This window comes from Polyodon spathula, chromosome 20 (genome assembly GCF_017654505.1).
Source record: "Polyodon spathula isolate WHYD16114869_AA chromosome 20, ASM1765450v1, whole genome shotgun sequence".
Classification (NCBI taxonomy): Eukaryota; Metazoa; Chordata; class Actinopteri; order Acipenseriformes; family Polyodontidae; genus Polyodon; species Polyodon spathula.
In genome coordinates, this window is record NC_054553.1 from 21,496,618 (window position 1) to 21,524,248 (window position 27,631).

The 27,631-nt window shown below is 39.2% G+C and overlaps 1 protein-coding gene across 4 annotated transcripts in view; it reads left to right on the forward strand.

The window, feature by feature from the left end:
• Positions 1–27,631, forward strand: part of myo15b (myosin XVB) — a 44,473-nt gene that overhangs the window by 468 nt on the left and 16,374 nt on the right. Inside the window, exons 2-26 of one of the 4 annotated variants that reach the window (XM_041219586.1) lie at positions 3,866–3,928; positions 4,256–4,313; positions 8,807–8,937; positions 9,449–9,544; positions 10,668–10,903; positions 11,394–11,563; positions 11,765–11,837; positions 12,197–12,385; positions 12,605–12,738; positions 13,057–13,142; positions 13,999–14,086; positions 14,684–14,713; positions 14,849–14,950; positions 15,804–15,907; positions 17,107–17,424; positions 18,065–18,149; positions 18,245–18,439; positions 19,055–19,217; positions 20,542–20,623; positions 21,052–21,343; positions 22,856–22,971; positions 23,836–23,895; positions 24,533–24,608; positions 26,265–26,383; positions 26,793–26,911. In XM_041219586.1, coding sequence (XP_041075520.1) covers positions 3,926–3,928; positions 4,256–4,313; positions 8,807–8,937; positions 9,449–9,544; positions 10,668–10,903; positions 11,394–11,563; positions 11,765–11,837; positions 12,197–12,385; positions 12,605–12,738; positions 13,057–13,142; positions 13,999–14,086; positions 14,684–14,713; positions 14,849–14,950; positions 15,804–15,907; positions 17,107–17,424; positions 18,065–18,149; positions 18,245–18,439; positions 19,055–19,217; positions 20,542–20,623; positions 21,052–21,343; positions 22,856–22,971; positions 23,836–23,895; positions 24,533–24,608; positions 26,265–26,383; positions 26,793–26,911 — 3,125 coding nt within the window. In that variant the 5' untranslated portion in view covers positions 3,866–3,925. The remainder of the gene's footprint in view (positions 1–3,865; positions 3,929–4,255; positions 4,314–8,806; positions 8,938–9,448; positions 9,545–10,667; positions 10,904–11,393; positions 11,564–11,764; positions 11,838–12,196; positions 12,386–12,604; positions 12,739–13,056; positions 13,143–13,998; positions 14,087–14,683; positions 14,714–14,848; positions 14,951–15,803; positions 15,908–17,106; positions 17,425–18,064; positions 18,150–18,244; positions 18,440–19,054; positions 19,218–20,541; positions 20,624–21,051; positions 21,344–22,855; positions 22,972–23,835; positions 23,896–24,532; positions 24,609–26,264; positions 26,384–26,792; positions 26,912–27,631) is intronic. The other 3 variants (XM_041219587.1, XM_041219588.1, XM_041219589.1) reach the window with 3 other exon arrangements.

The following is a 27,631-nucleotide window of genomic DNA, read 5'->3' on the forward strand; positions in this document are numbered from 1 at the left end:
TGTCACAATGAGAACATTTCTAGTCTGCTTACTGCACTAGGTGGGGCAGGGCTGCTGAAGTAAGAATTTGATCAATAAGCAGTGGCAGGAATAGAGAGAACATGGTTGTATTCAAACACAAGTAATAAAATACAGGTCACTATAAAAGAAGGAGCCGGATGTATTTGCTTTGCTTTCATAGCAAAACATGTTAGTCGACTTTCATGTCATTTTAAAGCCTTACACAATACTTTCTTTATTACGCATGCTGTTAATTTGACATTGGATACAATGCGATGATGTTCACGACTTTGACCGTTGTTAACCATTTCAAGTGCTATTCTTTATTTATTTTGCTTTACCTAACCCTCAGGTGATTAACCTTTAAAATGGTTTACTGTGGTAGGTTTGCACTGTCATTTAACAGGTGCTGTACGATTTCACTGAGCTTTACCATACAGCTCAATGTTTTACCATGCCTTTATCATGCTTTCCATCCACAATTAGCTTTAACTTTGTCGAGAGAAGTGGTTTGCAGTGTTTTTATAGACGTTTAATACATAGAAAATGATTGAGATTCTTTCATTATGGAAGTGTTTTACCAGGATGTATTGGATAATGCTGAAAGGTGGGACTATGCAAACAATCATTATCTTTGACAGCAATACTTTTCCTTACAGAACAGGTAATAAAATACATATGCGCTATCTTCATAATACTAGCATATTACTCTTCATGAACGCAAGTAGCAGAGCCATTTGTAGACCACAGCATTGTAGACAATGGCAAGGCAATTTGTTATTCTGATAGCACTTGTACAGATACTGTCATCGGTTTGTGTGGTGGTACAGGGCCGGTGTTAGGATCCACTGGGCCCTGGTGCAAGAGTGTGAAGTAGACACCCCCCCTCAAAAAAAAAAAAATCAAAACCTTAACTTAAAATAAATTTTAGTTCTGTTCCAAAAATGAGTACAAATCATTGTGATTTTTGGGGAATTCAACATCAGTTTATTTAGCTGCGCAGGCTTATGTTTCATGATTTCAACTCTTAGTTCTTTGGTACAGAAGTCAGGCCAAGTAGCTGGATCATTAAAATCATATAAAGGTGCCTGACAGGGTACCGGGTTTATGATACATGATTACATATTTACTGTTGCTGTATATTAACACCCAACTGTTGTTTATTTTTTGTACGAGGAGGAGCTTGGCAGTTACACTGCTGCACTATACATCCATCTGCTGTTGTCGGCCCACCTTTAAACCATTCACTTCACACTTTTTTTAAATCATTTTTTGCTTTTTGGGAAATTTCTAGCTGTCTTTTCTGCTCCTTTAGCTTTGAACAACCCGACCTGTGTTTTGATGGCGTAGCTTACTTCCATCGAGCGCTTTTTTAAATTTATTTATTTATTTATTTATTAGCCAAGCAAGTCTATTATGGAAAACTGGGGTGTGATGTAAGAGTTGGCACAGAGAATTAAGTTGGCTGATAGGTCTATGTGTTCATTTTTTTCAGAAGTATTTGTGATTATATACCTTGTTAGTAAACTGTTTGTTATAATCTTTATAAACAGCAGCTGTGAAAGAAATGCAACACCCCCCCCCCCTCCCCCGTAAATGGAATAGTCTGCTGGTTTTTAATCGACACTGACCTATTATAAACTGTCACGCTGAGTCCCGCCTACGTAGCTCTGATTTGATAATGTGTGTTTTGACTGACAGTACAGCTTTGCCATGGTTTTTTTCTGAACCACCAGGAGAAGAGTTTTTTTTTTTTTCGATAATGGACTTCGAAAAAAAAAAAAAATTGGTATGGGCAAAGATATTAGATATTCTGTAATTAGCAATGGTCTACCAAGTCTTCTAGTACATGTTCATATAACTTGATGTTACAATATTAATCTTAGCACAATGTCTTCAAATGGTTACACTGTACAAGCATTGAAATTAGCACAAAGCCTAGGAAAGCATGGTAAAGCTTAGATAATCATTGTAAAGCACAGAGATTTCTGGTAAATCCATATTAGTATAACACGTGCCGTTTGTACCCTTTTGGGGAAAACTGCAAAGCTACCGTGCATATTTCCTGTGGGAGACCTATGCTGTATTACTGTATCGTCACAGCTTTGATGAAAGGGTGAAAGTGCAATGCTAAATTTATTTATTTTAAAGAGAGATTTTTGCTTGAAGTTAATGATCACAATGGAGTTTCCTGGTCTGTAAAGGAGTGTTTCTATGCAACTGCTAACAGCCTTGCTGCAGCATTCCTCTGCTGATGATATATTTGTAATGTTAATACTTAAACTTATTCAAATTCGTAGCACAGTATCTTTTTGAAAACACGACAATACAACTAAACAGCAGCAAAGAGTGTGTAACAAGTTACAGAACGTTCCTGATAGAGGCTGCCATGCTGGGCTAAGGGTTTTGTAAACAGGAAGTACCATTTTCCCCTGTTTCAAACACATGTTAATGTAAGAAATGTAAAAGTGCTCATTAGCCTCTCCATATCTGTTTGATTATCGAAGATTCAGTGCCCATATCTATCAGAGATTCGGTGCCCATTAGCCTCTTCATACCTCTCTGATTATCAGAGATTCAGGTTTGCCCTTTTAGCATGTTATGCATTTCCCTTTGGGCATTGTTTTTTTCTCCACTTATAGCCAAATATTCAGCCATGCAAAACATCTCTGCGACACACGTCCATTCATTATATACGTCTCAAATGTGCAGTTTTGAAGGAAACATATTAATTTTCAGTCATGATATCTGGTACTACACTAGGTTAACGAAAGCTCCTTAAGCTATGCTTTTAGACTGTCTTTCAACTCCAGGGTCATTTAGTCTGAAGAGTGATAACCTGATAACCGGAGAATATTGCATAGAAAACGAATGCTTCCTTTCACCTAAAGTAGGGCCAGATGTCTGTTTTAGTAAAATACTATGTAGCTAATAGAAATGTAAAATGGCTAAGATTTATGTGATTATTTTGTTCGCAACAATCAACTAAAATGAATATCTTTTTCAATATTTGAACCATAATGGTCATGGCTATTCACTTGACAAATAATGTTATACACACCTTCCTTTTTTATGTTTTATAGTTTTTCTTTAAACTTAAGTGAAAGAAAATAATATATTGAGCCCGCCACAAACAAGCCAAACTGGTACGCCTAGTTTTGACTGTGTATGCAATTCAGTCCTAATGTGGTTGAGTGATTAGATGTGTAGTTATCTTAAACCAGGCATGTACTCAATGTCTGGGCTGGTTGATACAGTGCTTTCCAAAGACCTACATGTTTCCTGCCTTGGAAATGGCAACCTGAACTGATTGTGTATCTCTGTTTGAAATTGCAGAACTATTTGTTCAGTCCCAGTTTTTAATCTTATCCAATACATTCTGATAACACACGATCAAAACAAAAGAATCTCAATCAGTTTCTGGGTGCACATTTATTAGAAATAATTTTGATTTGTTGTACATATGAAATCAAATCACTGTAACTGAAAATCTTGGAAAATTGTCAAATAGGCAAATTAGTGATTGTCTAGTTTAATTAATTACTTTAATATGCCACACATGCAATGCATTTAAAATAGTAAGAGAAAAAGAATACATAGTCATAAATTGTAAAATGCATGAGACATTTTATAAGTTGTTTAAGATTCCTAATTAAATTACAAAGTGGTCTAGCATTTTCACACATGAGGGCCTATTGTTTCAGTATTGCTGATTACTGACCGAAAATTTAAATGCTCACTCCCAGAGGTTTTCATACAGGTGGGTATATAAAGGATAGAAATGACACATCTTTAGGTGTTCTAATACATTTGCACAGTATTGTATATCTAAATATAACCAAATATACTTGTTTCTCCCCTTTAGGGAGAAAAAGAAAAGAAACGAGGGAAGTCAGCAGTCACAAGCAAGCCCGGGGCAAAGGGAATGGTGGGTCTCCAAGCTCTGACAACGGGCATGAAGGGCGGGGGGGGGCTACCGTTCACACAGGTTATTTGACATTTAGATACAGTGAACAATTTACTAATTTGCTTACTTATAGAATAAAACACATAAACCAAAAGGCAAAAGTCAGTGTTAAATGAGTATATTCTACGTTTTAAGATGAATGTGTCACAGTTCAAAAGATTGATTACTATGCAAGTTCACACAAACGGCAGTAAAACATGAATAGGAAATACATGTCAATAGCTTTAAAGATGTATGAAGTGTAATCCAGTGCTGTTTTAACTAATCTGTGTTTATTTGTGACTTCAGGATGTGGGTATTCTGGAAATTCCTGCTGAGCTATCAGCCCTGCTTCGTGCTGCACAGGGTGAGTTACCTTGAAACACTTTACAAAAATCATTGTGCACAGAGCAGGGGAAGCAGAAGCTCTAGCCCAGGCCCACTGTGTGCAGGTTTTGTTACCAGCTGACCTCTAGAGTGCAGGTGCCAGTCATTTAACCCACTGAGGTGTTTACAGTACCCGCTGTCTGCAATGTGCATTTACAGTACCCAGTGCCTGCAGTGTGCAATTATATGTCTCACAGTACCCGCTGTCTGTACTGTGCAGTTATATCTCTCACAGTAACCTCTGTCTGTATTGTGAAGTTATATCTCTCACAGTACCCGCTGTCTCTATTGTGCAGTTATATCTCTCACAGTACCCGCTGTCTCTATTATGCAGTTATATTTCTCACAGTACCTGCTGTCTCTATTATGCAGTTATATTTCTCACAGTACCCTATGTCTGTATTGTGCAGTTACATCTCTCACAGTACCTGCTGTCTCTATTATGCAGTTATATTTCTCACAGTACCCTATGTCTGTATTGTGCAGTTACATCTCTCACAGTACCTGCTGTCTCTATTATGCAGTTATATTTCTCACAGTACCCTATGTCTGTATTGTGCAGTTACATCTCTCACAGTACCTGCTGTCTATGCTGTGCAGTTATATTTCTCATAGTACCCTCTGTCTCTATTATGCAGTTATATTTCTCACAGTACCCGCTGTCTCTATTATGCAGTTATATTTCTCATCAGAAGCAACCTGTGGTAGGCCATGACAAAATCCCCACATTATGCGTCTGATTTCCACGCAGGCAAACATTTCAATTTTATTCCATACGGACAACAAACTCTTTCCAATTTAGTTTTCTATACACAAAGCAAAGCCTCAGAGGTTCATACATTTTCTGAGGGCCCCTGCCTACTGAAGCCAGATAAATCTTTGTTAAATAATGGTACGTACAATAAGTGATGTCTTTGGCAATGAAAATTAAAAATGAACTGTAGAGCTTACTGTATGTCATTGTAGTAAATATTGTCAAAATAATCCCCCATCATCCAATAGCAGCAATCGTGTAAATAAATGGACCCCTTGGCCCCTGAAAGTATCTTGCAGCCCCCCATGGCTCCCCAGCCCCAGTTCGGGACTGTGCTGGATAACTGTGAACTGCACAAGAAGGGGAGCAGTATAGATATTAGTGACTTTAATAAAGGGTAATACAGTATAAAGGGGATGCTAATAATAATGATGAGAATAATCATTCTAAATGTAAGTCCATCTTTAAATAAGGCTATGATGCATCGCTTGAGGATTCATAAACGTACCACAAGCCACTCACTTTTAAGGAAGCTTGTATTTTTCTGGTCTAAAAAGAAACAAACATTTTGTCAAGAAGTTTCGAGGTATTCTGAGATTAAAAAAGAACTGAGTGATGTGGAACCTTATTTTTGGCAAGTAGAGAATTAATATATAAATAATAATAATAATAAAAATTATAATAATAAGTTTTCAGGAAAATAATTGCAGTTAAACTGGTGTTACAGCTGTATTTAATCACTGTTACTCTGTATACATATTTCCATCTGTAAATAAGTAAACAGTATGGGGATATTTGTAAATGTTGGGATCCTTGTATTCTTATTAGAATGATTCAGTTTCATTTCTCTGGGATGGGAGGGAGACTTGGCAATGCTCTGCATTGTTTAATCTGTATATTGAGGGTGCTGGCTTGGTTCAGGGTTCAGTAATCAGTTAAAGGAGAACACAGCCCGGTGTACAAAGTGTACCGCTCTGGTGGCACCTGGATTTACTCACTGTGTCTTTACCCTTTACCTTCAGTACAGTACAGCGGTGGAGATCATCCCTGGCAAACCTAACCATAAAAAAAACAGACTACAACAATAACAAATGTGCCATGGAATAAGGGATAGGCCTACTTTTCTAGGTGAGGCATTTGTCCACAATTAGTTCTAATTGGGGTTTATGTACCCAGTCATAAAATAAAGAACATTCACTATATTGTATGTTTTCTTGCTGCCTCAATTCTGTAGTTTTAGTTTTCTTTTTTTCTCTGATTTGGATTAACTGATTTGGTAGGCTTAGTGGTACAATGGTTTAAGAAAAGGGCTTGATACCAGGGGGTTCCCAGTTCAAATCCCAACTTAACTGCCTTGTGCTCCGTCGTTTGGATGACGTGTAAAACCGAGGTCCTATTGTAAGTGACTCTGCAACAGTTGTTGAAGCATATATTGCACCCTTGTCTCTAAGTCTCTTTGGTTAACAGTGTCTGCTAAATGACTAATAATAATAATAATAATTCATGTCAGTGCCATTAACGAGCTGGTTTCAGTGAGTATATTGATAGCTCGCACCTCATTTCACTATGTGTGCTCTCTTCAGATATGCATAAGCAGGAGACTTCCCGGAGAAGATGTGAGTTTCTGAGGCTTTAAAGGAATTGCAGCTAACACAATGATTCACTAATCTTTCCTCTTCACCAATCTGTTCACGTCTTTGTTCATTTCACCTCAGCAGCGTCTTCTGAGTCCAAGCATGTCAGTCAATAAGGGAAGCAGCTAATTGTTTATTGACAGGAAAGAAAACAGTGAGGGTGGGGACAATTTCCTCCAGGGGACACAGTAATGCAAAACAGTCTAAAAGCATGTCTTACAAACAGAGATTTCCTTAACCTAGTGTAGTACCAGATATCATGTTTTAAAATGAAAATACAAGTTTGCTGAAACATGTGTTTCTTTCAAACTGCACATTTGAGACCTACTGTATATAATGAATGGATGTTCATCTTTAAGAAATTCATCGAAGAATTTTGTTAGCTACAATTACTTTAAATATCCAGTTTAAAAACAATGACAATGATACTGCAGCTTCTAAAGGTAAAAGTAATGTTTAGTCAGTGATAAAGTGTAAATAAAGCCAACCACTGCTCCTGCATTCATAAATTAATGCAAATAAGTTTCCTCCTTATCTACCCATGCTACAGTGAGTAAACACTTTATCTTCAATGCCAGTAATTCAGTTATAAATCAGGTACAGAGGGTGCATTGTATCAGTGCAGTTTCTATGATAGTTTTTGAAACTGGTAATAGCTAAAACCCACCCAGCGCCCCATTATGGTTTGGGGGCACTGTGCTGCTGGAGATGAAATGTTATACTGTGGTCCTGTCTACTATGTGAATATCCCACAGAAGAGTCCATTAAAACTGTGGCCTGGCTGAATTCCAATTACCAGGATTAACTCTGAAACATGACTTCGAATTACAACTCCATGATAAATGGGAGCATGTCATTCCTGGAAAAGAACACTTTGGAGATCCATCCTCTGCAAATAACTGCAGTGAAAAGATATTTGAGCCAGTTGAAGTTCGACAAAGAAGTTGCTGTACTTGTATAATGCAAGGCTGTTCTGGAAATCAATAGGTTTTATAAAAACTTTGTTTTTAAGTTGTCCTTTCTGATATTGACTGTGCAGAACTGAGAAGGTTACAAATATCTTTATGTATTATGTATTTAAAAAGAAAAACAATTGTAACTTTTGATTTAACCTCTACATTTATCCACAGTGCAGGTTTGACACAAACACTGCAGCCTGAATCTAATCACAAAATACCTCTCACAACTGCTTAGGAGAATGAATACAATTAGGTAAAATAGTATCCTTTTGTAGGGTGGCATGGTGGTTAGCGCTGCTGCCTCACAGCGCCAGTGTCCTGGGTTCAATTCCGGCCTAGGAGTCTGTCTGTGTGGAGTTCGCATGGGTTTTCTCTGGGTACTCCAGTTTCCTCCCACAGTCCAAAGACATGCTGTTCAGGTTGATTGGTCACTATAAGTTGCCCTGTGAGTGTTTGTGGTGCCCTGCAATGGCTTGGTGTCCCGTCCAGGGTGTAGTTGCACCCTGTGTCTGCCAGGTTAGGCTCTGGCTCACCGCAACCCTGTAAAGGATTAAGTGGTTAATGATAATGGATGAAGTATTCTTTTGTAATTGAAAATCATAACTAGTCATTTTAAATGTAAGTAATATAAACAGTTTTAGCAATTTATATGTGATTGAGAGATTTAACAAGCTGTACTGATTTTAAGTAATTCTTAGTGTGCAGTCAGGAAGTGCTGGGGAGTGTTCTGGCTCTGTGAAGTTACTGGATTTCACAGGGGTTTCCACAGAGCGCTTAGGCTCTGGCAGTCCCGCAGGTTCTCACCACTCTAGAGCAGAGCTTACTGTCCAGGTGCCTGGTGAGCTGAAGCAGACACCTGGGCTGGCCTTGTTCCCTCAGGCGCAGGCAGCTAAATTGGCAATTGGCTTGGTCAGGGGATGCCCATTGACCTTCAGTTCTCCAAGCAGTTGTGGTGAACTAATGCAGGGGTGTGGGGTAAAATTGGGCATTACATTGATAAAAAAAAAAAAAATCCTTAATCTGACACTGTGGATGGCCTTTTGAAAATCCAGATATATAGTAATATATCATGTCTTTAATGAAGTCACTTCCGCTGTTGACTGTCTCTAACATATTTCCACCACAGGGCGACAGCATGGCACAAAGAGCCGAGTCAGTGAGGTGGCTGCTCCTCAGGTTAAAGCCAACTTAAGCCTGTCCCTGCCCCCCGACATCAACAACCACCCCTTCTCCAAATATGCCAGCACACACTTCCAGGTAACCATGCACACTTTTTAAATCTCTGTCTCCCTGGCCCCGTGTGAGCCGCTGCCTCAGCGAATTGAACCTGGAGAAACCACAGTGATTTTATAATGTTGTTTCTTGCCGTCTTCTCCTGCCAGGACCTTCTTGGTAATGAGATGTATATCTCAAGGGTTCTATCCTAGTTAAATAAATACAGTTGAAATTTGAAGGTGTGAATTATTAGTTTCTTAATGGCCATCTCTAATTCATAGAATGAAGAGGTTTTAACAGGTTTATGACTATAGTTTAATCTAAGGGAAGCTGTGACAGCCCTGTTAAACAATTCAACAAGAGAGAAAACAAATGAAAAACGAATTCTGATGGACACACAGACAGACAAACACACACAGGCATATATAGTTGTACACCCCACCCAGTTCAGACAGAAACACGCACACCGCAAGACAAAGCCCTTTCCTCCCTTCTGTAAAGATGCATGGCCTCAGACAGACAGATGGATAAAGTTCCTGTGCTCCTCTCTCAGGATGGATGGGCACAATCCCAGGACAGCCCCCTGCAGAGACCGCTCACCCCGCTGGGCAGAGAAGACTGGCAGTCAGCACTGGAAATCTACAAGCTGGTGAGGTTCAACCGTATTAAACTGCTGGTTGTATTCTGAAACCATGTGGGGAAGCAGTCAAAAAGGCAAATAGAATGCTCGGTTTTATAGTCAAAAGTGTAGAGTACAAATCAAAGGAGATTATGATGAGGTTGTATACTATACTGCTGAGACCGTACTTGAATATTGTTTTTTTATGATCAGGTTGTGTCAGGACTTAAATGAGTTATTAAGATAGGATGAAGGAACAGCATTCATTATTTAGTGGAAATAGACTAAGACAGAGGGTAGGACTCACTTCTTCACACAGAGTGGTGAGGTCATGGATTGGGTTACCCAGTCAAGCTGTTGAGACTGAATCACTTGGATGCTTTGTGACCCAGCTTTCTGAGATCAATCAGCTACTAGGACCTGTACAACCACTGATAAGCTGAATTTCTTCTTCACCTTCATAAAATTCTTATGTATTATTGTTTACTTTAATTATCATTTAGTGCTGTGTATCTCCTTGCAAAACTAGACTTTGCACTCAACTGCAATCTTTGCAATAAACACATTCTACCTTATTATAACCCAAATTATGGCATAAGATTTTTTAATTTGTCAATGATGTTTGATTTCTGTATTACTTATTTGTGATCACCGTAAGAAGAATAGAGCTCTAATAGGCTGCTTATAATGATGGAAAGGATATTGGCAGGAATCATGTTCCCTTTTAAGACTGTATTAGAATTGCTTTCCTGATAAATCTGCTGCTGTTTGACCACCAATAACAAAGAAAATAAAAGGTAAATGTTTAGTGAATAGTGGGATAGACTCTCAACAATGCTCTTAAGTTAATTCCAAAGGGACTGTGAGTCAATGGTTGTGTGATTAATCATTGTTCTTTCAGCAGTATGTTTTTGATTGTTTTTACTAAAGCAGCCTTGTGCCTTATTAATTTTACATTAAAGCTTTGAAGTTGCACATGAAGTTCAATAGTAAATATGCTGTAACTGACCCACTACCAACTGAGATGTTATCACTTAAAACTCATATGCTTTAGTGGGCATTTTATTTCAGTGCAAATGTAACATTACTTCCCTCCCCTTCCACTCTCCCTGTCTCTCCCTCCCCACCTCCTGCTTCCCTCCCTGCCTCCCAGATCCTGCGCTTCGTGGGAGAGGAAGATCTCCACGGCTGGAAGGAGGTGGTCCTGGGGAACTACATTGCCCAGCGGGGTCTGGCCAGCCCTCAGCTACGCAACGAGATCCTCAGCCAGCTGGCCCACCAAACCTGGGACAACCCCGGTGATGAGAGGGAGCAGCGGGCCTGGCTGCTACTGGCATCCTGCCTGGGCTGCTTCATGCCATCAGCTGGCCTGGACAAACCTCTACTCAAGTATGAACAGCGTACTGCATTTAATTAGTTTCGTTTTTTTGGTAATTAGGTAGCTGATTTGTTCGGTAGATAGGTAGTTCTTTAGTTATGTATATTCCTTCTGTTAATTTTTAATTTTCACTACAGCCATTAGTCTGCCATTAGTCATATACGAGCCCTGCTCTTCTGTATTGTGGTTAAGATGCTCGCTAATAAAAACCTGATTTCATTTGCTAAAGATAACTACAGTAACAAGTTGAACCAATTTCACATATATGATCAACTTGGAATTGATAATCCATAGTTTTAGCTGGCCTATTATATATTAACTAACAATTAACAGAAAAAGAAAGAATGTATATTAACATTATTAGCTGGTTGTTAATAATTAATAGAAGATCTTTAAAATAAACGGTGACCTGATTTGCAAATCAAGATAAATAGATGTGTTAATCTTACTGTGCAAGACAGTAAAGAGAAAGACATGTTAAAACAGTCTTCTTTGTCACAGGTATGTGTCGGACCATGGGCTTGGGGAGTACAGGTCAGTCTGCCAGCACAAGATTCTGACCGGTCTGCAGCATAGTCCAGAGGCTGCTCGAGTCTACCCAGCAACACAGCTTGAGTGGACAGCCAATCAGAGAAAAGGAAAGATGGTGCTGGAGGTTCACAACTACAATGGTGAGTATGATAGTAGGCTTCAGATCTATTCTGTTCATCTGGTTAATGAATATTTACAGTATGTGTATCAGGGGTTTTAGTTTTGGGGATGGGGAAAGTTTAATGTACCTTTTAATGATAAGTGTAGAATAACTTTTTGTTAGTTCTTTGAGTAGTGATGGTGGTTTGCTGTGATGTTTGTAACTGTTCATGTTTATTTAGAAGAGAAAATCACAGCCGAAGTCAACTCCTGGACAACAGGGGAGCAGTTTGCAGGCTGGGTCCTTAATTTCAGGTAAATACAGAATAACGGCAGAACCTTTAATAAATCAGCTTAACATATAGGCAATGTACTGGTGCTTTAATAAAATAATTGTATGAACCTTGCCTGTGGATCACTTCCATTCGGCATGCAGATCTGAGCTTTCATTTCCCGAGTACGGTAAGAATGAACATTTGAAAATGTGACAGAATTTGCTATAGCTTGTCAAAGCTAGACATGCAATATCTGCAATGAAAGAGGAATTGCCCAACAAATAGGATTAGTAGAACAGGGTCAGATTCTGCATAAACCCAGTGGTGAGCATGCTGTTGCAGTTTCCAGTAGTCCTGCCCAGTTCCTTCATTGCTCTTGTGTTTTTACGGTCCCCTCAGGGGGCTGACAGAGGTGCAGAAAGGCTGGTCAGTGTCTATGTTCACTGGGGAGGACTGGAAGGACCTGGCTGGCTGTGACTTTGTGATGGACCTCATTGGGGAGACTGAAGCAGACAGTCACCAGTACCCAACCTCTCACTCAGACTATGTCTTCAACCCTGTGACTAATGGGCATCCTGATAGTGACATGTAGGTATCACACAGACCAGCAACAAAACCACTGAGGGCCTAGGTGGTAGTGCGGTCTGGTGGTTTAAGCTCAGAAAGTTCAACCTTACAACATCTCGTTGCATCATTCAAAGTTGTCCATTTCATAGCTCATGATACATTTTGTGTCCTAATTTGAGTTCAGTTCACTCACCCTCCACTAAGCAGTTTGTTTGGATGGTGTTGATGTATGTTCCCAAGCAGGCTGTTCTCAGACGAGCTGGAGGACAGTATCCCTGCCGCCCCTGATATCCAGGCTCCCTCCCTCCCTCCTGTCCTGAACGCTGCAGACACAGCTCACTGGGATTCACAAACCTACTCCTCTGTGTATGAAGGTCAGAATCATCACATATAGCGTTAGTGTCCAAATCAGTCTGATCTTCAACAGAAATTTCATGTTCTCATATTGACTTGTTTTGGTGAAATCCACTGCTTTTTGCCCCACCCCTTTATTGGGAGTACATTTTAAATTTTTTAAAATTTTTTATTTAATACATGAATGGTTTCTTCAGAGGATATAGTACCAGGTACAGCAGAATGAGTATTTAAATTTGCCCTCACAGATGTAGTTACAGTCTGCTATAATGAAGTGTATCCAGACCTATTTCACTGCAGTTTGACACCCCCCCCCCCCCCCAATTCTTCCTCCTCAGGCTCTGCCCCACAGCGATGCCCCCAGGCTGGACTCGACTCCTATGTGGATGACCTTTTCGACACTGTGCTGGACCATGGAGAGGATGTGAGTACACCTCACCTTTCACTTTGAATTCTTTTGGGGCTGTACATCTCATTTTTTAGGGACCCCGACAGACTTGAAAACAAAATCACACATTGGCTCAACATTCGTAATTTGATGCCATCAGAGCTCATATTAAATTTTGAAATGTTCCTCTCTCTGTCTGCCCCTGGACGCTCCCACTTACTGTTTGCTAACCACTGACCAACTTGAACGGAGGCCAGTCAATTAGGACAGTTATCATTTAGAGTGACTATTTACCTGAGCTCAACACATTTAATCTTAAAGCATTTAATACATCAAAAACTGAAGCTTTATTTTTACTTAGTACAAGCTAGTATTTTGAAAATGACATGTTTGCTGTGTAACGTGTTTTTTCTTTAATTCCTGGGTGTACATTTTATACGATTATTTCATTTGTTTTCCATTTTTCTTTCAAATAAGTGTACAGTTTGTACACTTTGCATCACCTAGAATTTTAGGATTGAGACATAATTAAAAAATAAATAAATATGTGAACATCATTTTGATATTGAATTTAATACCATGTAATTAAAGAAACTACAAAATAATATTGCAAAGGTTTACTGGAAGCCATGATAGTGTATAGTATTTTATGTTAGATTTTGAAGGGTCACATTTTTCATTTTTTGTCAGTTTTTCAGGAAGTATATGGAAAGCTACAAAGCAGTATGTAATTCAATGTTAACATAATGTTATTCAGCAGGTTTCATTTGACTTTATGAAGCAAAATTGGTTAATTCTAGAGGGTGATGCAAAGCTTTTTGTCCCTAGCTGTATGTTGCAATGAGTTTGTCAATGCCTTGCTGACAGCGCTGTGGTATTTTTTGTTCTTCAGGAGATGGAGAGGGCTAGCATGCTGAGCAGGAGAATGAAGGGCGGGGGTGGAGTAGGCCCCAATCAACCAGGGATGTTTCCATTCACAGGTACTGAAAAACACACACCGTTTCTGGGTGGTTATAGAGCGGACTGTGGTCGACCACACACTGACACTTTTGTAATTTTCGTTTTTGAAAATGCCTCAAATAAAAAGTAGACTGGTTATTTTAAGCTGTGACAGTCTGTTTACCATTTCTACTTGTAAGGGACAATTCACAGGAATCCCATTAAACTAACAGCGTTTTTCATTAGGATCTTAAACAATGATTGTGGCGTAAATGTTTTTAAAACAATAGAAATAATACATACTTAGCCATTAACTGGAGAATCCACCCCTTATAAAAGTCTACCGTGGTAAAAGCATGGAAAAGTGCCATACAGCATAGTGAGAGCCTGGTAAAAGCAGGCTGTTTAAAAGCCAGAAAGGTATGGTAAAACATATTAAAAAACGTGACTTTCCATGGTCCACCGCAAGTCATGTGTTTCAAACTGTGTACATTTACATGTTGCTTAGTCTGTGAGTCAATGTATCTGATGATTTTCTGCATACACCAGCTTGTGTATGTATGCTGTGTTACGCGGGTTATGTCTTGTTTTCTAGGTGAGCAATGGTTAATTATTAATATCGCTTGTGTTTTTTCAAGGAGCTCCAATGATGCAAGGCTATCCTATGGGTATGTATTGAATATAAAAAATATAATTATTGTTTTAATGTTTTAAAATAATTCAGGTGTAGAGAAGTTTCCAGGCTGCATTGTCTCCAAGCCCTCACTTTATCCCCTTCTTGAAATTTCTTCCTGATTCTGTAGGTATGCAGGCAGCTGCCCAGATGCCCAGCTATCCCACGATGCCAATGATGGGCGGATTGATGCCAGGCATGCCCAACATGCCCATGATGCAGCCCATGCCATGTAAATGTCTTCTCTTCTTGTTGTGGAAGTCCTCTTTCCGTCGTTGTTCCACTTCTTATTTACACAACTCTAGGCTCAAAGGACAATTCTGACAAATGTGTCAGCAAGAAGTCTTTGTCAATGTCGAGTTTTGGTTCGCTTTCTTATATCTCAGGATAATTAACCTATCACATCAATCTTTTATGTGCTATAACCTATTTGTATTCCTCTTAATGACACCAGGCGATTTCACACTTTGATTTGTATGAGTATCTTTTTATATTGCTATATATACCACATTTAAGTGCTTTATAGTTATATGTGAAATATCTACAGCTATACATCGAAGGATATTTGTATTACATTTGTATGATATATGTATTTGTATTAAGCACTGTTGATGATAATAAATTGTATATAAATATGTAACATTCTCACAGATATTACTTTTAGTTGTTTAGAAATACCAAAAGAAACTTAAATTAAATGACAAATGCCTTGAAGAAATTCTGTAATATTTCAAAATTCAGTACGAGAGTTTGATAATTATGGATGGTATTTGTACTTGTTGTAGTGTTGGGTGTTGTCTCTTATATTAGTTCTATCAGATTTTAACAAACACTCATTCACACCATAATTGTTACTGTCCTTGGTATGATTGGAGGGTGTCTAACACTGATCGACACATACCCTGTCTGATACAAATTTTTGATTTGTGCATTTTACAGCACTTGGCAATCATTATCTAAAAATGATTGATTAATGTAATCGAATGGTGCTGTAAAATACTCTAAAAGAATTGAAAAGATCTACAGCTTAAATCAACGTATGTGTAGCCCAGGACTGCTGTAACCCCCCTCTCCCTGTATCTCAGCCATGATGACGCCCATGGCTCCTGCTCCCTCTCTCCCTGCCCCCGACTCCCGGCAGATGGCAGCACAGCAGCAGGCATTCATCAACCAGCAGGCCCTCATCATGGTGAGTATGGGGCTCGGGGAATAGGCCACTGCCTCTTCATCACCTCTCTCCCTACCAGAGTGTGAGAGTCTGCTAAATACTGTTCACTTCAAGATATACTTTGATTATTGTAGTGATGTGTCGCTTTATAAATACTTTTTCCCTATTGACAACAACCTTTGCACGAAGACTACCGTATTCCTTTGAATTTCAGATGCACTTTTTAAACTAATTTTTCTTCTTAAAAATGGCCTACATCTTAAATTCAAGTATAATGATGCATATATTAAAATTGCTAACAAAAGACATGACTGCCCAAGTACACAAACAGGAACGTGACTGTCTGCCGCAAAAAGACAAGTAAAAACATCACTGCCCGAGTACACAAACAGCAACGTGACTGACTGCCTGGAAAAAATGAACCAAAACGTTACTGCCTGATCTTGAATCAGCCATGACATACAGGCAGCCATTTTCAAAGAAGTGTCATTAGCTTCCTGAAGAATTAGAAGAGAAGCTTTTACAATGTCGGCATTTCTAACAAACAGTACCAGCTTGGACAGATCGGAAATGCTGATCTGACCCCCATATTTTTGACATGACAAGCAATACCACAGTTTACTAAAAGAGGGAAACACAAGTGTGAGTAGTCACTACTGGAAATGAGAAGCAGTGAATAACTGTAATGCTCTGTGTGACAGCAGACTGGAAATGAGAAGCAGTGCATAACTGTAATGCTCTGTGTGACAGCAGTCAGACTCAAACTGCCTCCATATGTCATTTTCTCACATAAGTCACATACATCATATGCGTAATTGAGGTTGTATCTTTGTAAATGCATCTTTATTTGATGTTTTATTTTTTCCTCAAATTGAGGGTAGGAAATTTGGTCTGTGTCTTAAATTCAAAGCAATACGGTAATTTGGTCATTGATGTATGTTTTGTTGAACAATCATCTTAAGAATGCATTGTCGATTGACAAAACCTTGAGTGCAGTATTATTAACTGTGCAAATTAACAGTTAGATATAAGGACATGTTGAAATTGTCTCATGCTGTTCCTCCATGATTTCTTGCTTTCTGGAATCACGTGTCTCATAAGAGACGTAGGAGACATAACGATTGGAAAACAGTTTGTTTGGTATTGGAAGCAGGCATACTGTTTAGTAACTCAGTGAATATGTGTGACTGATCTATCTCTGCCTCTCTTTGTCTCTTCAGGCCCAGCAAATGACTCTCCAGGCCATGTCACTTGCTCAACAGCAGCAGATGAAGCAGCAGATGAAGCAGCAGCAAGACCCTAGTCCGAAACCCACCCCTCCAGTCGCCCCCAAACTCAAAGCTCAAACCAGCCAGCAATCCTCCCTTCAAAGAACTCCAGAACCTGAACCCGAGGTGAGAGCCATCGTGCACACTGCCCCAGAACCGGAAGACAGGCCCATCGTGCACACTGCCCCAGAACCGGAAGAGAGGCCCATCGTGCACACAGCCCCAGAACCGGAAGAGAGGCCCATCGTGCACAGAACCCCAGAACCCTGGGTATGCTTCTTTCCCTTCTTCTGCTCAAGAGAGCCTGTCCTGTCAATGGCACAGTCGAGGGCCAAGTCATTAATGGCCAGGCCCTGCTCAAGAGGAATGCTGCACTTGAATAGCTGTGTTCTTTCCTAAAGAGACTTGAGTATCTGCATATATTTGAATAAACTAGTGCCTGGTTTATTCGAACAAACATAGCTTGAAATGTTTCGCCCATGTTTGTATTTGTTTATATAACAGTATTTATAAATGAGAGTCAAACATATCATGCAAAGGAAACCAATGCATGAATGATGTCTAATAACACACGTTCTGCTGTAAAGTGTTTATCTCCTTTATTAAATAAGGTTTGGGCATCAGGTTTATTTCACTCCTGGGAGATTTTTTTCTATGTATTGTATTTTTTTTCCAGTTAATTTAGATTGAAAGAATATTTAAATATTTCTTTACAATATTCAAACATGGAAAAAAAAAACAAAAGCACTATAATATGCAATATGCATTATGTATCTCCCGGTGTCTGATTCTAAACGCAATATACAAAGCATAAACTAGAATGTGTATTTATATAAGATATAATATATTTCTGTCTATTTAAATTGTTATGTGAAGAAACACTAACTCTGTTCTGATGGGATGTTCTCAGACATCCACCGAAGCGGAAAATCGGGATCCTGAGCAACTGGAGACATTCAGGAAGAAGATCGAGTTCTTCCAAAGAATTGGTAAAGGTGTGCTAACCATTCTCTAATCTATTGTTGAAGAAAGCTAAACATTCACTGCTAACCAGTATTTTCAGAAAACTCTGTATGCGTTCAATTGAAAGGGACCAAGGAGAGCCACGTGAAGAAGATGGCCCTCCCCAAAAAGAACCAGCTGCCCAAGCCAGCCCCATTACGCAGGGAGGAGAGGGAGCCCACAGTAAATGAGAGAGCCAGTAAGCCCCCAGAGGAAGAGAGGGCTGAGAGCCTAGCCACAGTGCCCAATGGTGCCACCCTTGGGGCTGGACAGCGCATCAGGGGTAGGAATTGGAGGCTATTACTGGGGAGACTATAAAACCCTCTGCAGATTTACAGCTACAATTAATTCAAAAGGAAATTAAACAACACACCTGATTGTACAGCTATGGCCAAATGTTTTGCATCACCAACAATTTTAGGATTGAGGAAAAAAACAATATGAACATAATTTCAATATTTATTATTTAACATCATGTAATCAAAAAATTAAAAATGATTGCAAAAGTCTACCAGAAGCTATAGTAATAGTACAGTACTTCATGCTAGATTTTGAAGTGATAGAGTTTTTAATTTTTTTCAGTTTTTATATATATATGGAAAACTACAAAGCGGTATATAATTCAATATGTTAATGTAACATTATTCAGCAGATTTCATTCAACTTTGTGAAGCAAAGTTATTTAATTGTAAAGGGTGATGCAAAACCTTTGGCCTTAGCTTCATACATTTACAATGATGGGAATGTTGTTTGCACATTCAAACAAAGCAAAAACACTGGATTTAGGTAATCTCTTAGACATAAGAACAGTATATATAATACGTACATTTGCAGAAAACAAATGATAACTGGAAATCAGGCAGTGTTTAAAGTCTATTATTCCTCCCACCCACACAAGACCAGTCTGAAGAGCAAGGAGATAAGGGGTCGGAGCAGTGCCCAGAAGTACCTATCCCCCCCAGTACTCAGTCCAAACCGGAGCCCAGCCGCGAGATTCATGATATCATCAAACAGTACCAGAGCCGGCCCACCCCAGCCCCGAAACCCTTTGACCCTGTCAGGTAAGGCAGACAGCAGGGCTGCCCACCAGAACTGTATATCAATGAGGATGCAACATTACGAGATGTAAGAGATTGTGCCTGTCTACAGCTATAGAGTTAACTCATTTCGACTTCAACAATAAAATGAGTTTATAGACTGTAGTCACAATGCCGTCTGCAGATCTTACAGACATGTATCACAATGCATCATTAAAATAATTCGTTTTTCTAGTTCAGTGTTTCCACACTCTGTAGACCGTCGGCTGATGTGTGGCAACGTGGTTAATAGTGTGCAGGTGCATGTGATCAATGAACAGACAAACAATTATAATCCAGGTGCAAAGTTGTTTAGTGGGTTTGTATGTTCAGTGCCTGATGGCAAAACAAACATTAAACAATAGATGGAGTGTATTACTTAATTTGTAATCCCCGGGTTTGTCCCGAAATAGTAGTCCTGTTCTTTATATACCCACACGAAACACAAAACACATACACAAGTCCGTTAGTGCGTGAATTAGTGCTCGTGGTGCAAATACAGTTATTTGTGATACAAGTGAAGTGCTGTTCCGGGTTTGTGCTGGCCCTTGGCGACAGCTTCGGAACATGTTAGCTGTCTACTAATAACAAGATACAATTAGAGACAATCAAACAAACATTCACGATACGGTTACACAAAACACAGGTTATTTTCTCTAACCAAAACGAAGGAACAGATTACTTCACTTTGTCCCCTACTTATACCATCACTCATGACCGCTTGGTAAATGATTGTAGCCACTCCTCCAATCCGCGGCTGCCACATCATTTCCCTTCTGGGTCGATGAGTTAATGTACCGAAGCTCTGTCCCTTTTCTAAATGACCGACTTCCTTTTAACCCTAGGAACGAAATGTCAGGCCTAGCAGTCCAGGGTACTCTGTTCCTGTTGCTTAGCGCCTTCACAGGTCGGGAGGGAGATTTTCCACCAAGCGTCATTGCCTTTCTGTCACAATTAGGCATTACTAGATTTTGGAGATCAAAGATAGGTGACTGATAGCTATATTTGGAACTTTTCCAACATTACTAAAACAAATCAGGGACAAAATCAGTTATTTGAGAACGTTTTAATATTAGATATGAAGTTTATGTATCTAGATGGTGGTAGATGGTGCAGTGGTTTAATGCACTACATTCTGCCACAGTGATGCCTTCTTAAAGTTAAGTTTGTGAGTGCTAATACCAGGCAAATTAGTGGTATTTTCTATTGTTGGAAGCAGAGCCTATTTCTTATACAGGATACTATGAGTCACTTCTTTGCAATGTTGCTAGAACACTCCACTCTGTTTTACATGGTACGTTTCATGCAGGGTTCCTGCCAAGTTGTTCGTGAAGAAGAATGACCCCAAGGAAGAGGCCCTGGCAATTTTGAGAATGAAGAGCCAAGCTGAGGTGAGCACAATAGCACAGAGCTGCAGCAAGGGGGAGCAGGTAGAAATAATGAGTGTCACTCTGGCAGAACCATCATACTATCACTATTTTTAAAAAGGGAGCTGATTCTAGGTTTGTATGGTATTCAGTAAGCATGTTTATAATACTTGAAACTGTATTTTGCATAACAATATTGACTTTTATCTGGCAAAGTAGTGGAACATATTGGCCTGATTTTTTATAAAAAAATAACAGAAATGGCTATGATGTGACCTAGTGAGATCCCATTTTTCAAATCGCACCCTGGGTAAATGAGTGTTATTGTTTATGTGTGTTTGCGAGACTGTTGCCTTGTGCATTCTGTTTTTGTGGCACAAAAGAGATTTTCTGAAACAATGTTGTTTTCAATAAACTGTTGCTTATTTATAAATCATGTTTTCATGGTATAGCGCTCTTTAGTCCCGCCTCCTACCAAGAAGACCCCTCCCCCTCCTCTACAAAAGAAGGTCAAAGACCTGCCTAAACAAGAGTTGGCTCCACCCCCTCCTCCTCTTCCTCCCCCTGTCTCCAAACCTTCCACCAAGGGGCCACGATCCATCTCCAGCAGCATGCAACAGAAGCAGCAATCATTGGCTGATTTCTTCAGCCCTCCCCCTACCACAGCAACACCACCTCCTCTGTTGATAACCACACCCCCTCCACAGGCTCCGCCCCCAGCCCCACCAACAACAATCGCACCCAGTAAGTTCACTGCTCTTTCTCAGATGCCAGTTTTGTATTAATTACTTTGTATTTGCATTAATAACTATGTCAGAATTACCTTTGGGGACCACAGTCATAGCTTTTTTTTGTTGAGAGAATGGGTGTCATGTGAACAGATCTAATCTACTGTACACAACACAGAGCTGTGGATGGATATGGGGCAGTTCCTTAATGATTACAGCCTACTTCAGGGAAGTTGTATTGGGTGTGTAAACCTGAAGTAACTTAAAAAAAATAGATGGTGAGTAAGTAGATTCAAGAAAATGCAGAGAGTCCTTTTCTTCAGTCAGTTGCCAGGTTTATTGAAATATGCAGGGAGTCTGGTCCCAGGTACAGGACAAACAGATTACTCATCATTCCAATGTTTGCATGACATTAAATACCCTTTTGTATAGATGGTCCACCTCCCCTTTCTCTGACACTTAACCAATGGTCAAGGTACAACACATTATTCTGTTAATTTAATGTGTGTGTGTGTGTGTGTGTGTGTGTGTGTGTGTGTGTGTGTGTGTGTGTGTGTGTGTGTGTGTGTAGTCTAGTGTGACAACCTCTGAACTCAGTGCATTCTTCACACTCCTGGAGAAAAAAGGTCCATAAATCTGCCCCTTTGATCCTAGTGGCATTATCTCTTTCGATCTCTCTAAGAACCTCTGGGTCCAATGCCAGTCCCTGGGAGCCTTTTAGCCCCTTTATGATTTGCATTCCAAAGTCTTACAGCCTGGCCCCTTCTGGTCCACAGCATTGTTATCTTTTTAGCTTGCAGTCAATGCTGGGCAAGAAACTTGTAGACGCAATGTCTCTATCAATTGTAAGCAGTACATGCAATTTGAACTTTTCAGAAAAAAAACACCAGTATAGCATCTGCCAGTCCACATGCGTAGCAAACTGCTAATCAATTCTCAATCCATGTTTTCCAACAAAACCTACAGTCTAATTCTTCAGAATTTCCCACAGAATCATTAGCTTTCTATCAGCCTGTGGTGCAATAACCTCCAACAGAGAGATGCAGCTTTCAAATATTACAGAATACATTTCTGGGATGTCATCAAAGTAATCAAAAGTATTTCAACTTGTTTGTATATTTAATCTGGGCATGGGTTATAAATGCTTGTTATGCACAAATATTCCTATCTGCTTTGTACTTAAATAAAATACTAAAGGTCACGTTTTCACTGGAGCATTGAGAGCAGGTTTCTTTGAAACAAAACTTTTATTGATTATATTAGTCTTTTACCTTAACATTAACTTGTGTCTTATGTTTTAAGACCATCTTCTTGCCTGCACTTTGGAAGGCAGGACCACTAACCTACTCAAACTGCTGTTCATAAAAAGACTGTCCTCTACCATTAGACAGATTCACTTCTGTACATTACAACCTAAGTAAATTCTGACTAGTTGCTTAAAAGTTAGATTATTTGCTTGAACCCTGACACAAGGAGGCAAATGGAAGAAGGTAAATACTGAAATGGCTGTCCTTGTGTCCTTCTGCAGGCTCTGTGCCAAAGATGGCTGCTGATGACAATATAAAGACTCAACTCTACATGTTCTCGGGCAACGTCTACTTCTCCTACGCAGACATGCGTTCAAAGCTGTTCCTTCGCAAAGAGGTGAGCTCACTGGTTAGACACACTAAAACTGAGGGAACACAAAGCTACTTTTTCAAGAACAATAGCTTGAAACCTGGTTCCAGGAGACCAGGAGACCTTTACTGTATCAAACCTAGTCTCCAGAAACCCAAAGTGGATTTGTGTTCCCTCAGCTTTAGGGTGCTGAGAAATTGGTATAAAAAGATACAGTGTTGTTTTTGTCGTGTACAGTATCAATATACAGGGTGATTAGAAAGTAAATTTACCACATCAACGTATAGTGCATGGCACGTTGATGTGGTAAACTTAATTTCTAATCACCCTGTATCATGTTATTATTCCAGGGATATAGTTGAGTAGCAGATTAGCAAAAGTTATAGCACATCATAATATCAGGGTATTGTACTCTATATGGAGGTTGTCTTTCCAACCGTCCGACTGTCTGTCTGTATGTCATGCTTCGATTTGAACAGCTTGCTAAGAGCATTCATTAGGTCAAGTTACTGCATGTATGGACGCTGTCCATAATGTCACAATGACATTTGTACATATTTCTAGAGAAGTTCTTGCTCAGCTATGATTACTTTGGGTCTGGACATAATTTAGCACAATTGGGTCTGGACATAATTTAGCGCTATTTAGAGATCAGAATCTGTGCTTTCATAATGCATCTCTTTCAACTCGCATTCGGTTATTATAGTCTGTTGTAAATAACAAAAAAGTGGGGTTGGATTTTAGTTTTTAGCTCCAAGACAGTGAGGCGTAGCAATCCTAACGCTGTGCATTGTAGACCCTAGTTCCTATTTTGAAGGATGTAGGGGCCGTAGATTAGAGAAATGATCAAGCTCCTTTTCACTAAGACTGTGAATGTTCTTCTTAATGCAGGTGTTCTACCCGAGGGAGAAGTTTAACCAGCCCTACGTTCTGAACCACCTGTGTGAGCAGGTAAGAGAGCAGGTTAACAGCAGTTCAATAGGGGGCTATTTAGTTAAGTGACATTAAACCAGTTTGTACTGTATTTCTGTAAGAGACAGGTGTAAATTGAGATTTCCAGGTGCTGATACAATAGTTTTCAAAGCTTTAATATAGTAGTAAAAGTGTACTCAGGCTAGATTTTCTGTTATTTGTCTTCACAGCAGAGGTAAATGAACAGATCCTTATCATTTTATTCCAGTTATATTGTATCATAGTATTTAGTGATGTTAAACTGCAATAGCAGTGTCATTCCAGTAATATAAACAGCTGGCAAAGTAAATTGTGGAGTAATACTAAACTACATTGAAACTGAAATTCCCTACAACAGGAAGTCTTCAAAAAGGAAAAGATCAACTGCAACAGTACAGTATAAAACTAGCAAGAAACTAGCAAGGAGAGAGCAGTTGAATTATTGTGGAGTGATTTATTGGCAGTTGAAATGATTTTATTGATCTCTGAACACTTGCTTCACAGCCCGCAGTAGGCAATGTAACACCATGTCATACAGGGTGTCAGGATATCCCACCCCGAGAATGACGTGACTCTCTGTGTATAACTGAATGACTTGGCTGATTCGCATGTCCCTCTCTCTGGTCTGTATCTGCAGATCAAGAGGGACACCTACTCTGACTCCTGTATCCGCATCACTCGAGAGGAACGTCGTAAGATGAGGGACCTGCTGGGTAATGAAGCTGAAATGTGACCGGGGTCCAGATCAGAAGTGATGCTTTACTATAGATTCCAAGCCCAGCCTTTTACACCAGTAACCAATCCACCAAATACCTGTATGAACATCACAACTGACTATGGTGACCCATCCCAGTAGATTAGCTGGTATTGAAAGTGGTAGACTACTATTTCATGATGACTCTTCAGAACAATGTTGTCAGCACTGCTGACTGAGAGAGTATTTCGGAAAATGGGTAGATTTACCAGGGTCTTCAATGTGCAACAGGGCTGAATAAACTGCTGGAGTGTAAAACAAGGCTTTAAAACCTTATCCCTGGTCCTCTTCATTTTGATAAAAATTGACTTTTTGATCGGTTAATTTATGGCCATTAGCTGATTAAACAGTTGATTGATCCGTGCACATTTTTAATAAAGGTAAAGATCTTACAGCGGCTGTCCTGCATAGTAATACAAAAAAATCAGTAGAGTCTAAAAAATAAAAAAAAAGCCCAATTGGAATTTGATTATTATTATTATTATTATTATTATTATTATTATTATTATTATTATTATTATTATTTATTTTATTTTTAGTAAATGTAATACATTTTCACAGATTAACTGTTCTTTCGGGCCACTGTCAGTCACATACTAGTACCTGAAAACACAGGAAAACTGAGCTGCGTTTCCAACATGTTTAATATACTATTATAGCTACGTACTTAGCTTCCTTCTTGTACTTGTGCATCTAAAACCTGAGGCACCGAATAGATTAATCTGTTCAGTATCTTGTTACAAGTCCCTGAGAATACAATGGCTATTGACAAGTGAATGCTTAACATGCTGTCATCGTCAGAAACCAGATACAGTAATTCCACATAATTACCTCTATTTAAAGAATTGGTGCCTTCATCTGCCCTCTGATGCCAGTTCTTGCTTGCCAAGGCAAACAACAGAATCAATCAGGCATTTGAGAACCTCACGGGTTTTTCTTACATGCTCTTTGTGATTATTGCATCCCTACGCTTCTGTTCATCAAGTTGAACAGGTTTGTCCAAAAGTTTTGAGTGGAACACAATGGCTCGCAAGTGACATTGGGAACACTTGTGTTTCTGGGCTGACTTCGTTAGACATCCTAGATTGCTGTAGCCAGTGCAGTTCCATATCGCCTTTTCAGTACTGAAAAAAAGACAATTCCAGCAGTATACTTTTTTAATTGACAGCTACCGGTAAGCCACTGATAACTTTCATATTTTCAGTTTTGGAAGTGGTGAGTCCCTTCCCTTCCTGTGTCAGTTCAGGTGTTTGTGGTGTATACCTCAATTTTTTCTGCCACGGTTCTTGAAAATGGATTCTTAACCAAATTGGCTACAATGTCTCCGTTGCCTTATGACCTTATTTTAATTCGTAAAAAGCCATTCGAAATATTACTTCTAAGTTCTCAATATAATTCTCAATAACAGTCTGTACAATAAGCAATATCATGTGAGATTCAGCTATTCTAACACCCTACCCTTGCATATTTATGTCCCGCCTCCGCTCACTTATGATTGGACTGCCGCAGAGAAAATGCAGATCTTCTATTGGTTGATTTTATTTTATATACAAAAATTAAATTCTGCATGATTAAATTGCAATGGTATCTGTTACTCCTTTCCCTTGTCTTTCAGCTGATTTCCATGTGGGGACCAGCATCAGCTCTGCGCTAGACAACAGTGTGAAGAAGAGAATCGTGTTGGCAGCCAGGGACAACTGGGCTAACTATTTCTCACGTCTCTTTCCTGTCTCTGTAAGACCCGATCAGCATTCATACTTGGAATTCAACTGGTCAAATACAGTGCAAGATTGACAAAGTATATTCATAGAAACACATACATTCACGATCATTATAAATCATAAAGCTGCTCTTAACAAATCAAGAAGCCTACCTTTTTTAATTAAAACATCATTTGTAATAAGTTCATATGTACAGTTGACACTGTCTCTTATGGTAGAGTGTCTTCTCGTTTCGCAGTCCTCTTGCACCTCCAATGTGCGTAAGAGAAGAGACTCTTATACCATAAGGTCAACTCTGCATATTATATTGCAGACAGATTACAGTTGTGGCTATAATTCTAATCAGAGGGGAACTGAGGCTGTAGTGACATCCAAGAGATTTCTGTACGCAGACACCTCCTCACTATCTGTGTTGAATTTAGGGAGGCAATGGATGTGACAGCCAGATTTTGGGGGTGTCCCATCGTGGGATCCGGCTTTTGAGGGTAGTGAAGGCGTCTGGCATCAACCCCAAACACCTGAAGACCCTACGTAGCTACAGGTGAGAATCCACCATCCTGAATTCTTTACATCCTATCCAAATGGGTTTTTAGGATAGGATTTACTTTATGACAGTAAAAGAAAACCTAGGTGATCACTAGGACTGTATTTTTTTTCACGGTAAGAAATTGCTTATTTTATAACATTTCACTACAATGTCTAAAAATAGGTATTTCAAGATATTTCATGATTTAAATGTAATATGTAATAAAGCAAAAAAAAAAAAAACAATAGCATTGCTACTTTCAAAATTGTAGTTTCTCTAGAGTTATTATGCAACAAATGTTCCTAAATATTTAAATGCTTACCTGAAAAACAGTAAATGCTAAATTCTAGAGTATTTCTTTTCTGTCCACCTTTTAAAGACATTCTACTTTCACCATCAAGGAATTATCAAACAAACCAAAAACACAAATAAATGTAAAAATAACAACAGACGTGAAATATCCCCTTCTTCCACAGGACAAAGCAATCTTTTGCATAATTATTTCTGATCTTTGATGCAGTTTGTGTCTTTTTCTTTGAGGACATTTTAAAGAATTCATGCAGCTCTATGTGCTGTGTTCAATCATTTACCAGAAGCAAACTAAATACATTGTAACAAGTAATGCATCTATAAGGCATATTACATGGCAATGGGCAAATTTCACAGACTTCACGAAATGAGTGACAACTGTAAAAACAATACAGCTTCTTTGATTACCTCCACAGTGGGCATTTG